The sequence below is a fragment of the Athene cunicularia genome (genome assembly GCF_003259725.1).
Source record: "Athene cunicularia isolate RWA chromosome 20 unlocalized genomic scaffold, athCun1 chr20_part1, whole genome shotgun sequence".
In the NCBI taxonomy this organism is placed as follows: Eukaryota; Metazoa; Chordata; class Aves; order Strigiformes; family Strigidae; genus Athene; species Athene cunicularia.
In genome coordinates, this window is record NW_020799125.1 from 14298508 (window position 1) to 14310213 (window position 11706).

Sequence of the window (11706 nt, forward strand, 5' to 3'; positions counted from 1 at the left end):
TTTGCAAGGTCTCGATCAGTTCCTTCTGAGATTCAACCATGAAATCCTTTTCTTTCAGTATTGCCTTAGTGCATTCTAAGTCTCTGTGTAAGGCAGTCATCCGTTCTTCTGTTTTTTCCTCACAGTTCTGTATTTGTTGCTTTTGGATATCTATGAGTCTGTCCTTTTCTTTTAAGGTCTCTAAGGCTTGCTCCAGTTGGTCATGGACAGTCCTTACCTGCATCTCCATGACTTCTTCAGCTTCCTGGATTTGCTTCTGTTGCGACTCAAGCTCTTGTTCTTTTTGAGATAAAGAAAGTGTCATCTTTTCTACTTTACCATGAAGCTCTTGCAGGTGCCCCTCTTGCTGTTCCTTGTACTGCTGCAAGAGTCTTAACTGATCCCTTTGAGCATGGCACTCACTCTCCCTGTCCTTAAGAGCTGCCCTCAGGTGTTCAAGGCTTGTTTCCAGAGACTTCACTTCTTCTCTCTCCTTTTCCAGTTCTTGGATCTGCTGAGTCAGAGTCCTAAGCACTGTATGGACATTTTTTTTATCAGTGTAAGAATGTACATTCCAGCAGCTGAACCCTTTTGCATCCTTTGACAGTGGTGTTGGCAGTAGCAACAGTCGCCAGACTTCTCTTCCATGTACTTTTATGGGTCTGGTACACCCTGGTCTCCCTGAGGATGTGAATCTTCATGGGCGTTTGGGGCAAAATGGGTGTAAGATTTATGGGAGTAAAGTACGTCATGCTTAGCTCTGGTAAATGGTCCAAGGATACTGCTGGAGCCATCGGGTTAATCTCTGAGGGCTGTTTTCACTGGGAAGCCTCAGCGTCTGAAGTTCTGTTGCTGCAGCTGACTAACTGAACCCCATTCCCTTGTGACTGTTGTGTCTGCCGGCACTGTGGACCTGCTCGAGCAGTTCGGCAGGGAATTGAAGGTGCTCTGCTCAAAGCATCATCCTCAGCTGGCTGGCTGGGCACACCTCTGGGTCTGGGAAACAGCACAACTGGGACTTCATCTCCTGCTTCCTGGGAGATGCTCTTAGCAGCAGATGGCCACTTCTCCCACTCATAACTCTGGGCTACCTACCAAAGCATGGGAGGGCTTTTCAGGCTTCTAAGCCCAGTTTCACAGAGGTGCCCTTACTTCAGAGAGAAGGTCAGATCTATCCCTTTCTTCAGTGATGGTATTCTCTAGCCTATGCATATTGCTTGCTGTGAAGTCCCTTTGACATTTTACTTTCCGTGTGCACTGCTGGCTTTGCATCCAGCGCTGCGCGTTCCCCTTTTGGAGCTGGCTGTCTGGGTTTCACATCTAGTCTGCTCTCAATGCTTAGCAGATTAGGGTCCTCCTTTTCATCTGGTTTGGCTTTATGTTGACCGGCCTTGGTATTGTAATTCAAATATAGCATGTTCCATAAGCCACAAACCTCCTCAATGAATTGCTTCTGTTATTTGAGTTCACATGCCAAGAGAATATTTTCATATTCCTAGCCTGAGGTTGGGGGTGGCATTCCCGTGGGGAAATGGCCCTTAGCAAAGCACGCATCACTGAGAACAGAGGAAAGCCTCTGCCCTGAGCTATTTCCCCCAAAACAGCAAAGCACCGAGCACTGCTCCCAGAGCTGGCATCTCCCGCTCTCCAGTGCAGGCAGAGGGCAACGTGCCAGAGGTGCTGTGGCTGCACCGCACTGCAAACCTACCAGGGGTGGGAGCAGCGGGGTCTGTCCCATCAAACAGCCCAGCAGGCACCACCCTGTGTTGCCAGGAAATGGTAGAGTTTGAGGATTGTCAGGGCCTCAGCAGCCCTTTAAGGCTCATTACCCCGTGGGCTTTGTTCATCAAATTATGCTCTGCTCATTTGTGAAATGCTCTAAGGTTAGGAAGAATGACAAGTTGCTCCCTTTTCATGTGCTATCTTTGTCAGTTTTTTAAACTAGACCATAACAGAGCAGTTCTTCATTGTCTTGTGTAACCAGTAGCCCTCTTGCTGAGGAAAAAGCAAGTGGAACTAAGGTGTCAGTAGCCCAGATCTCTCTTTTGAAAAATAATTGGGTTATTCAATCCTGTAGGAACTTCTGTCTTTAATATACATGTAATGTCTCAGTGTTGTACATGGGAACGGTATGCCAGACAGAAGCTCAGATTGTTGATAATCTGAGCTCAGTTCAGGGTGACTCTAGGAACCGGTTACTCTCCACAGGGACAAAGTGTTTGTCAGGGCTGGAGGCTTCCCTGGGAGCTGGTACTGCTGTGCCATGGATGGTCCTGGTGGTGTGGGCATGTCTGAGCTCAGCCTTTTGCTTCTTTCAGGTGTCCCTTCTGCAGATGCAGCTGGCACAAGAACGAAAATACAAGCAGGACTATATTGAGTGCTGTGCAAAGACCAGCCAGGAGCTGTCAGACCTTCACCAAGAGCTGTCTTGCTCCTTAGCAGCTGTGGTCAGGGAGCCTGAAGTTGCTGTGCTGGAGGCAGAGACCCGGAAGCTCGATCAGTCTCTGAACCTTAACTTGGCACTAATATCTCTAGACCATCAATTTCCTGAGAGACAGCCACTGCATTCAACAGCCAGATCCACCAGAAGTGATGACCTGAGGTGACAGCACCAGTGAAGAGCAGAAAGCCTCAATAGTAGCCAAGTCAGGACCTGCTGTAGCCTGCAGAAACAGCTGATCATCTAGTTATCCTCTTCTTCCTCAAAGCGTAAAGAGGTTCTAGCAATTCAAAGATGCATGTATGCCTTAAAATACATTTTCAACAATTTCAAGATCTCATTCCCATTCTCAGCAGTACAAGACAGCAGACACTGACTTGCAGCTTTGTCCCGCTCTCTAGGCTCGAACAAACGGAGTTTTGAAAGTTGCAGACTTCACAACAAAAAGCATAAACAGAAAGACGCAACCCCGGGGTTTTTGACTCAGAAAAAGGGTGAAGAGGTACACGGTTTGCTTCTTTTGCCACATGGGAGAGTAGCAGCCTCACTCAGATTCATGGGCAAGACAAATCATCTCTCTGCAGCTTATCAAAAGCCAAAAGAGAGGCCACCACAGACAGGTGGATTGAAGTCATCTGTAGAAGCAGAGGACAACTGAGAGAATTGCAGAACAGCTCTGCCAGCCATCAACACATTTCCAAAAGGCAGTAAAGAAAAGCTTCTGACCTCCAGCACTACCAGGTCTCTCCTTGACAAAACCACCACAGAACCCAGCAGACAGAGCTTCACGGAGCCCAGCACCCAAAAGCCCACCCGGAAAGCACCAGGTTTTTGGTCTCACCTGACTGAGCTGCTCTTGGGTTTCTGCCTTCTCCTCTGCCAGCATCCTCAGCTCTACCTGCAGCCCCTCCCGTTGCTCCTCCATTTTCTTCAGCAGCTGCTCCAGGTGGGCTTTCTCTTCACTGAGCTCTTCATTCGTTCTTTCACACGAGTTCAGCTTCTCCCGGTCAGAGATCTTTGCTCTCTCCAGCTCCTCCACTCTACCTGACAGAACTTCATTCTCTTGCTCCAGCTACAGTCACAGAAGCACAAAGAAAATACAGTAAGATTTACCATGTAGAAGGTTTGGCTTAGTCAGAAAAAGGAACATTTCCATATTCAGGCAGTTTTACGTCTGAAGGCAAGAAGTCTGAAAAGAAGCAGCAGCTGCAGACCAACACTTGGTGAGATCTTTTGCAACTGCTCACCTGCAACACAAGTTTGTTCAGCTGCACTTTGTCCAGTGCAAGAGCTTCATTGATACTGCTCATCTTCGCTGCTGCTATGTGTAGATCAGCTACTTCAGCACTCAGCTTATTCTGAGCCCCTCTCAACTCTGCTACTGACTGCTCTGCCTGAAGAGACAAAAGAGAACAATTTCTGTGACCTGACATGAGGAATGAATAGCAACGCATGGTAAAACATCTAATAATGGTGAAAACCAAGATAAAATTTGAACTGTCTATGCTGCAGAAATACCTTTATTTATAAAATGCTCAGCCTCCAGCGGTCCATTAAAAAGAACATAACATCTCCTTACTCATGAACCAGCCAAGAGGGAAAGCACAGTAGAAGTTGTATCTTTTCTAGGTACAATAGGGGTTAAAATTCATCAGTTCTAGAGTCTTCTAGTTCAGTATACTAGAAATGTGACTATGGATGGATGGATAAGAATTGACAACAGAGCCTGACTTTTCAGTGATCTAAAGACAGAAAACACCCTCCCTCAGTTTCCAAATTACATTTCTTTGAAAAACCAAGAGGAATGTAGGGTTGTACTTAATGACTGTGCAGAACAACTTTCATCTAGGTGGGGTACAGATGTATAAATACGGAACCAATATCAAAAGAACATGATACCAAAGGTTACATACAAGCATAGAAAAACATTCATGCAAACAACATTAAGTGAATGAGATAATCTCACTGGGATTTTAATTCCTGCAGGCACAAATAAAACAAAATAAAAAGGACAAAATAACTTTTTTCTTACAAACTTTTTTTTTAAACACAGTTTTAGTTTTTCAGCATTTCCACTGGTTTTTGTTCCTTCAGACACGTGAATATTGCATAAAGACAGGGAGGAGAACTTGTGTTAAAACAAGTTCTGTCCAAGACTTACTTTGCAAATAAAAGATTCTCAGGAGATCATCAGATGTCCTTTGGGCATAAAGGTGACCATGGTGTAAGGATATTTATGAAATAATTCTGGGGTCATGTAAGATTTGGGTAACACATTTTTTTTCTGAGAAAGTCTGTGATCCAGGGGTTTGATTTTTTTTTATGAAAAACCCTCAGGACATTTAGAATGCCAAACACAAGTGAAATGTGATTTGAATCTATTCCAGCAGATATTACCCTAGGATCGGTTAATGGACTTGCATCTCTTAAGAGCCTGAGATTCATAGGCCACCTACATCAAAACTGTGATTCCCACTGGTCAATATACACCATATATATGTGTATATACATACACATACATGTACCATATTGTCAATAATAACTCAGAATGTTGAAATGGGGTTGTAACTAATAAAAGCTGATATTCAGTAACTCTTAAGAAGGACCTGCATGAGATGTATGCACTCACACAGTATTTAAAAATGAAAAAAAAAAAAAAGGAGAGCAATTACTGATAAGCTGATTTTGCTGGCTACTTATTAACATTCTCCTGATTAGGAAAGTAACTGAGTTTAGCTAATGTTAGCAAACTTGTATGTAATTTGTATCTACAGGACCTCTGATCTCTGTCTAATGGAAGGATTTCTGCCAAGCCAAAGACAAAGAATCAAAGCTTATGGATGTGAGAAATGGGATGAGCTCCTCTGGGCAAGGCCACTCCCTGCCTTTTACCTGTATTCCTCTCACATTCAGCAGGTGCTGTCAAACCTCCCCTTATGATGAATAGTAGAATCTACAAAGTATATCAGGCAGATGATCTCTGGAGACAAAATATGAGTATGTGAGAACAAAAACATAGAAAAGGAGAACTGTGTATGGAAAAGGAAATCCAAACAAGAAATAAATAATCCCTGAAAAATAATAAGACTTTTTCTGGGACATATCTGTCCTAGGACAGGTACTCAACCAAAATAAAAGGATGTAAAGATTGAGCTATACAGAACTAAAGATAACATAACTAAGCAAATGAAACTGCACCTTATGCAGTGCTGGTTCTGTTTTGCGTGTGTGTTAGTCCTGTGTTGTCTCCTTACTCTACTTTCTGAAAAAAACAGTTTCAACTTGTTTCTACCCAGGAGAGAAGTTAAGAGTTTTGAAGATGTTAACACCAAGCACATGACCAGAAAGTTGAGAAGCTCAGATTGGGATTACATTGACAGTCAGTTTTACAAAGTGCTTCTGAATGGGACCCTTCACAAAGAAGCCTGTGCAGATTCCCTAGCTGGAGATCAATTAAACAACAGTGACCCTCAGGAGCAGGAGAGAGAAACTGAAAAGCTGGTGTGCTAGCTTCAGTATTTGACTAGCGCCAAAAAATAATAATATGGACTCATGTCTTACCACCAGGTGTACAAATGTCATACATGTCATACAGCTACTCTGACATGAGGCAAGGAGAGCGGTGCAATGGAACAAACGTTCTGTAGTACTGACATTCTTGTTCACCTCCTTATCCTCTACTGATTCAAATCAGTAGGGAATAGAAGGCAGGAACAAAAATACTGTCAGTCATCACAGTTTTGTGCCAAATAGGCCTACTAAAATGACTATTTTTGTTGGATTGTTAATGTGGTTTATGATTGTAACAGTTTGGAATATTTAGACTTCTCTTAGACATTCAACTTCATCCTGTATGACATTGTTAAGTGTGTCAATAGGACTGAGCATTAATGCAGACCTTGAGGGTGCACTGGGTTTGTGTGTGTGGTGAGGTTTTGGTAGCAAGGGAGGGGGCTACAGCAGTGGCCTCTCTGAGAAGCTTCTCAAAAGCTCCCCTGGCTGCAAGGCAGATCCGCTTCTGGCCAAGGCTGAGCCAGTTAGCAAAGGTGGTGGGAACTCTGTGATAATGTATTTAAAAAGGGGAACCTGGGAGGGGTTTGGAACTTGTGAGGAGGAGTTAGGTGAAGGACGCCTCTGTGAAGTGAGGTCAGTGGAAGGAAGGAGGAGCAGAGGAGGTGTGCCTGAGCAGACACACCCCCTGTACCCTGTGGTGAGAGGGCAGGGCTGTCCCCCCAACCGAGGGGCGTCACCAGTGAGCAGATCCTGACCTGCAGCCGTGGAGGCCCCCACACAGGAGCAGGGGGCTGTGCCCGGAGAACACCGGGACTCCAGGGGAGAAGAAGCCCCCGCTGTTGTAGTTTGGTGCTGGCAGGGCTGCAACACTTGGGGGTGACCCACTCTGGAGCAGCATGGCAACAGCTGTGGCCCATGGGAAGGACTCGTGGAAAAAATCCATGGAGGACTATCTCCTGTGAGAGGGGAACCACCCTGGCATAGGGGAGAATGGGAAGAGTCTCCCCCCTCTCCTTTCCCTTGGAGTAAGGAGCAGAGAACTGACTGCACCCCCATCCCCTGCTCCTGCGGGGCTGAAGGGCAGGGCTGGGGTTATCGTGAGCAAAGCTGAGCCTGGCGAGAAGGGAGGGGTGTGGGAAGGTGTTTTTAAGATGTAATAATGCTTCTCACTGTCCCACTCTGTTTTGTTAGTGTTTGAATTAAAGGGATGTTCTTTTATTTTCTTCCCCCAATAAATCTGTTTTCTGCCCATGTCTATAATGGGTGACATCCCTCTCTGTCCTTATCTCCAGTCCTGGGCCTTTTGCTTTATTTTTTCCTTCCCAGCGCTGGGGAGAAGGGGTGGGTCAGTGGCTCCATGGTGCTCAGTTGCCTTCTGGGCTCAAACCACGACAAAGGGATCAAAAATTACACACACATAACTTATGTGAATCATGATCCAAACAAGATATTTCCAGGGGAGCTCACAGTGTTTTGACCAATACTGGTCAAGATCTATACCTGTAATTAAAGATTAAAAAAACCTTCTTTCTGTAAACTAAAAAAATGTTCAAACCAAAACAAAGAATTATGAAGAAAGGTTATACTGAGGCAGAAAAGAGTCTCACCTTAATGTACAAAAAGACCAGTCTCTGAGCTGCCCACTTCCCTTGGGGGTCAGGGAAAACTCCTTGATTGTTGGTTGCTGCCATGAAAACATTGCCCAAGAAAAGACTGGGGAAAAAAAGGGGGAAAATGAAATGTTACAAATAGCTAAGAAAGCAACTGAGAACAAAAAGAAGAAAAACATTATGCCACTGTCTATGTCATGCTTAGCCTGGATCTCAACCCTGGGTGCAGACTTGTACCTCCAGACAGAACTAGGGGAGAAATCAGCAGTGGAGTTCAGGGGTTGAATGCCTTCCACAAAGGACCACCTGGGTAAGCTGGGGCTCTTCAGCAGGGCAGAGACGTGGCCTGTGGGCTGCACAGGAAAGGTCTGTGACATCCTGATAGGCAGGGAGAGAGCAGGCAGCAGCTGTTCACTCTTCTGCAGCAGAGGAACAAGAGCCTCTGGATACAGCTAGTGGGAGCAAGAAAATGGGGGTGGGGGGGTGTTCTTACAGCAGAGCAGGGCTGCTGAACGCCTCGCAACAGGGTGTTGTGAATGCAAAATGTTCACGTGGGTTCATGGTGAGATGGGAAAAGTACCTGAAAGAGAACCACCAAGGGCTTCCAATAGACCCTAACAGACTCAGGAGATCCCGAGAGCTGAAAACAGTTGCACATGAAGAAAAGTATTAGGGGCCTTTTTTTCCTCATTATGTAATGTGACAGAATTCCCAGAAAGCGGAAAGTCTGTCTGCCCATCATCCCTACTTTTAACTGTCCTTAAAACACCAGTATTCCTAACTCTGCTTCCAAAAGGTCTGCAGTAACTACATAGTCCTTTCTAGTTTTCAACTGTGTTTTCTCCAGTGTAAACCCTTCATTTTTCAGTTCAGTTGTGCAAGACTTCCACAGCACATGCAATTGGAGACCTACCTCACCTCACTCCCTCTACACACACAGAGTACTTGCTCTCAGGACAGCCAGCCTGTGTTCATGCCTATTGCAGAGAACAGATGCAATGCAGAGATGCTTGTTAACTCGGATACATGCTGTGAAGTTTGAAATCCTGGCTGTAGTAAGGTTGCTGTTGTCATGATAGTTTAAGCACATAAAGCAAGTTCTGTGGGAAGAAGTGAAATATTTCATTAGAACAACTAATATTGTGGGGAAAAACAGGCAAGGTTTTTGCACAAAAGTGCTGCTTCATTTCATCTTTAGAAACTGTGCTCAAAAGCTTGATAGTTTTTCTCCAGATACACCAGCTACTCCCACAAAGCACATTCGAATTCTCCCCCTGACCTTTGCCTCCGTGGTACGGGATAGACTGGAATGAGTGATAGGAAGTGGTGACAAAAACCAGGCTGAAACTAAAGCTCTTTCTGAAACCCTTTCTACAAACTTCACACTTCAAAAAACTAAGGGAACTGCAAACATTCCATTAAACCACAAATCTTTTTAATCAAGTTCCTGTTAAAGATACAGGGCATAAACTACCACTATTAACTCTGACCACTGTGCATTTATATATTTGCTAGAGGAAGTCTCTTATAACTTACATGTTACTCTAAAAGTTCTGAATTGCTTTAAAATTCTCCTGAGATACCCTCCAAAATACCCCTTCCAGAGATACTGATATTCAGGTCCTGGACCGAACACCTTACTTGAGGATGTTTTACAGCAGAGCAGCAAAGTTTTATGGAACAAATGAGACTGTTTCTGGGCGTTCTCTCATTCTCCTCCAAGTTCTTCCACATCCATGTGGCAGCACCTCCAGAAAACACAGTCCATCCAGGTTTTCCCATTAGCTAGGGAGAACTTCCGTGGTGCAGAGCACCCTCCCTGCTTTCCTGGGGGTCTGTGTGAGAGCCAGTATGTGAGAAACTACATGGGGTGCCCTGAGCCCCCAGGGCTCTGTGGGCACAGTACTGTCCTCTTGTTGGGGTGGAAATCCATGACCTGATTTCCACAGAGAGTGGGATCCCACTCGGAGATGTACATCAAAAAGGTGGGGTGCTGTTTTAAGGCGGCTGAGAAGTTTAACAGCTGCTGCTCTGTTCTGGAGAGCCTGCTGAACAGGCATGCGTGGGGAATTGCTTATTTTTGACTCAGCTTCTTGTGCAGGAATCCAGTGACTGTCTCTGGTTTCTTCCTGATGTCTTTCCTTGGACCTGCAGATTGACTGAACAGGTCCTGAATGCAGAAGCTTTCCTGTTGTGGATGGCAGAAAGCAGGTTATATCCCTATCCAGCACCTTTCAGGAGTCTCTGTTTCTGCTCCAGACCTCTCCTGCGGTCAGAATATGATGGAGGGCCTGAAGTCTGTGAGGAACTCAGTTCACAGCCCATCGTCCCTGCATTCAATGTGTAGGGGCCTTTGGTTGCACTTGGATCTGTCATCTCCTTGGGGAGGAACATGTTGAACTTTCTAACTCAGGGCATGACATGTCTTTCCTTTGTGCTTCAGGTATTGCTAAGATTGCTGTGGCTGCTTAAAGTTGGTAACAGCTCTTGCTGAGCACGGTGTCTCGTGTCATATTCCCTCTCATACAGCCTGCTAGTTTTAGCAGTCCTGACAGCCCCATGCCAACAAGTGCAATTATTGTCCCCCCCTCTTTTGAAAGCAGAAAACATACCAGGACACACAAGTAGACAAATGTCCCACTGAGCAGCTGCTTTGTCAGTGGAGATGAAGATAGTCTGGATCAAGTATAAGAACATGTTCAGCAGTTTCTGGGGTTTTTCTGCTCCCCACTGCTGGAAAGACCAAGCAGACAGTTTGGTACAGCTGTCAGGGTCTCTCCTAGTTGTTGGAAATGCCTTGGATCTTACTGAGCCCAGGGATGATGTTCCAAATTCTGTTCCACAGACAATGATATTTTAACCATTCACAGACCCTTGTTTTCTCTGACCAGGCTTGTTGTACTGACTTAGAAGCTGAGGCATGCTAACAATATTCCCAGTAAGGACACAGACTAAACCCTTGGCTTTCCATTGCAACTATTTTTGACATGTACACTAGCTGATGGAGACAAAGGGCTGCAAGAAGTCTAGAAGTCCTTCAAAAGGTCCTGTGAAGATCTTCACCTTGTCAAAACCCATCAACCTACCCAGCAGCAGTTTTTAGAGAGGACTCTTCTGGGCATTCTTTTTTAAAAATGCTGCCTATATTTAGGATTTCATTCCTACCTGCTGTAATGGCTGACTCCGGATCAGTTACCTGGATATAGTATATGGGGCTGGTCTATTTCTGAAGCATCAGTCCTTGTCCAAAGGCAGCCACTAGAGTTTACAGAGGCTCTTCCAGACTCCTTCTATCTGACAGTGGGTCTAAGCTGCAGAGACTCTTGAAAAAGAGAAGGAAAAGGCAGTTTGTAGAAAAATCCATCAATGGCAGGATTTGCCATGATTTCTGGTCAGTGCTGTTATCACCACAGCTGACATTGTTAACAAGAGCCTCCCAAGAGCTCAGAGCTCTGTTTGGAGAAAGTCTTTTCTTTCAGATGGTCCCATCTTCACTGTCATATGAACATCAGTCAGGTGCCTGCTAGGGACAGGGTTCTGGCACAGAAGTGAAACCTTTGCTGTTTGGTTTTGAGGATCCTGAGGTCGCCTGAAGACCTTAAGCAGTGTCGTGCTGTCCTCATGGTGTCCTTCTTTTGAAGATCCACTTGGTAGGGCACAAGTATGTCTTTTCAGACCAGGAGTGCACAAAGTACAGACCCAGGGGCAATGTCCAAGCACCCCCCTCGTTACCAGGTGCGCTGGTCCCCCTCTACCTGAGTTGTTCTGTAATGTGTTCAAAGGCTGGAGAGCAGCAGGGAGCATCTGTTCATCCCCCCCTTCCCCCTCATTTTCAACCAAAATCCCTTTCAACTTTGAGAGGATTCATTTTGTGGGGAGGCACAGACTGCAGTCAATATGCATTCAAACACCTTTTAATGCCATTCAGAGATTCAAGCTGTTGTTAGTAGTACCAGGTAACTCTACACAGCACATTCACTTACTCATTCACACACTTGTAGTTGCCCAGTTAGGGCAGCAACAGGGAGGCCAGTGCCCATTGCACACTCAAACACAGACAGTGATGTGCCAGTGGCACGGGTTTAGAAAGTCTTTTTTTCACCTGCTTTGTGCAGGTATCTACCTAGCTACAACATATACATCAACATATGCGTGTAGATGAGT

At 45.3% G+C, this 11706-nt stretch overlaps 2 protein-coding genes and 1 long non-coding RNA gene across 3 annotated transcripts in view; 2 read left to right on the forward strand and 1 right to left on the reverse strand.

Moving 5' to 3' along the window:
- CEP250 (centrosomal protein 250) overlaps positions 1 to 10469 on the forward strand; it is a 43671-nt gene extending 33202 nt beyond the window's left edge. Inside the window, exons 31-32 of the mRNA XM_026862348.1 lie at positions 9779 to 9786; positions 10431 to 10469. Coding sequence (XP_026718149.1) covers positions 9779 to 9786; positions 10431 to 10469 — 47 coding nt within the window. The remainder of the gene's footprint in view (positions 1 to 9778; positions 9787 to 10430) is intronic.
- Positions 2608 to 4906, reverse strand: LOC113487555 (centrosome-associated protein CEP250-like). Its single transcript, XM_026862221.1, has 2 exons — positions 3667 to 4906; positions 2608 to 3491 (listed from the first exon to the last, which is right to left on the reverse strand). The coding sequence occupies exons 1-2, from the start codon at positions 3871 to 3873 to the stop codon at positions 3051 to 3053; spliced, it is 648 nt and encodes a 215-aa protein (XP_026718022.1). The 5' UTR covers positions 3874 to 4906; the 3' UTR covers positions 2608 to 3050.
- LOC113487557 lies at positions 4178 to 6239 on the forward strand. Its single transcript, XR_003399815.1, has 2 exons — positions 4178 to 4273; positions 5194 to 6239. It is a non-coding gene; the product is annotated as an uncharacterized LOC113487557 (long non-coding RNA).
- Positions 10470 to 11706: the final 1237 nt, after the last annotated feature.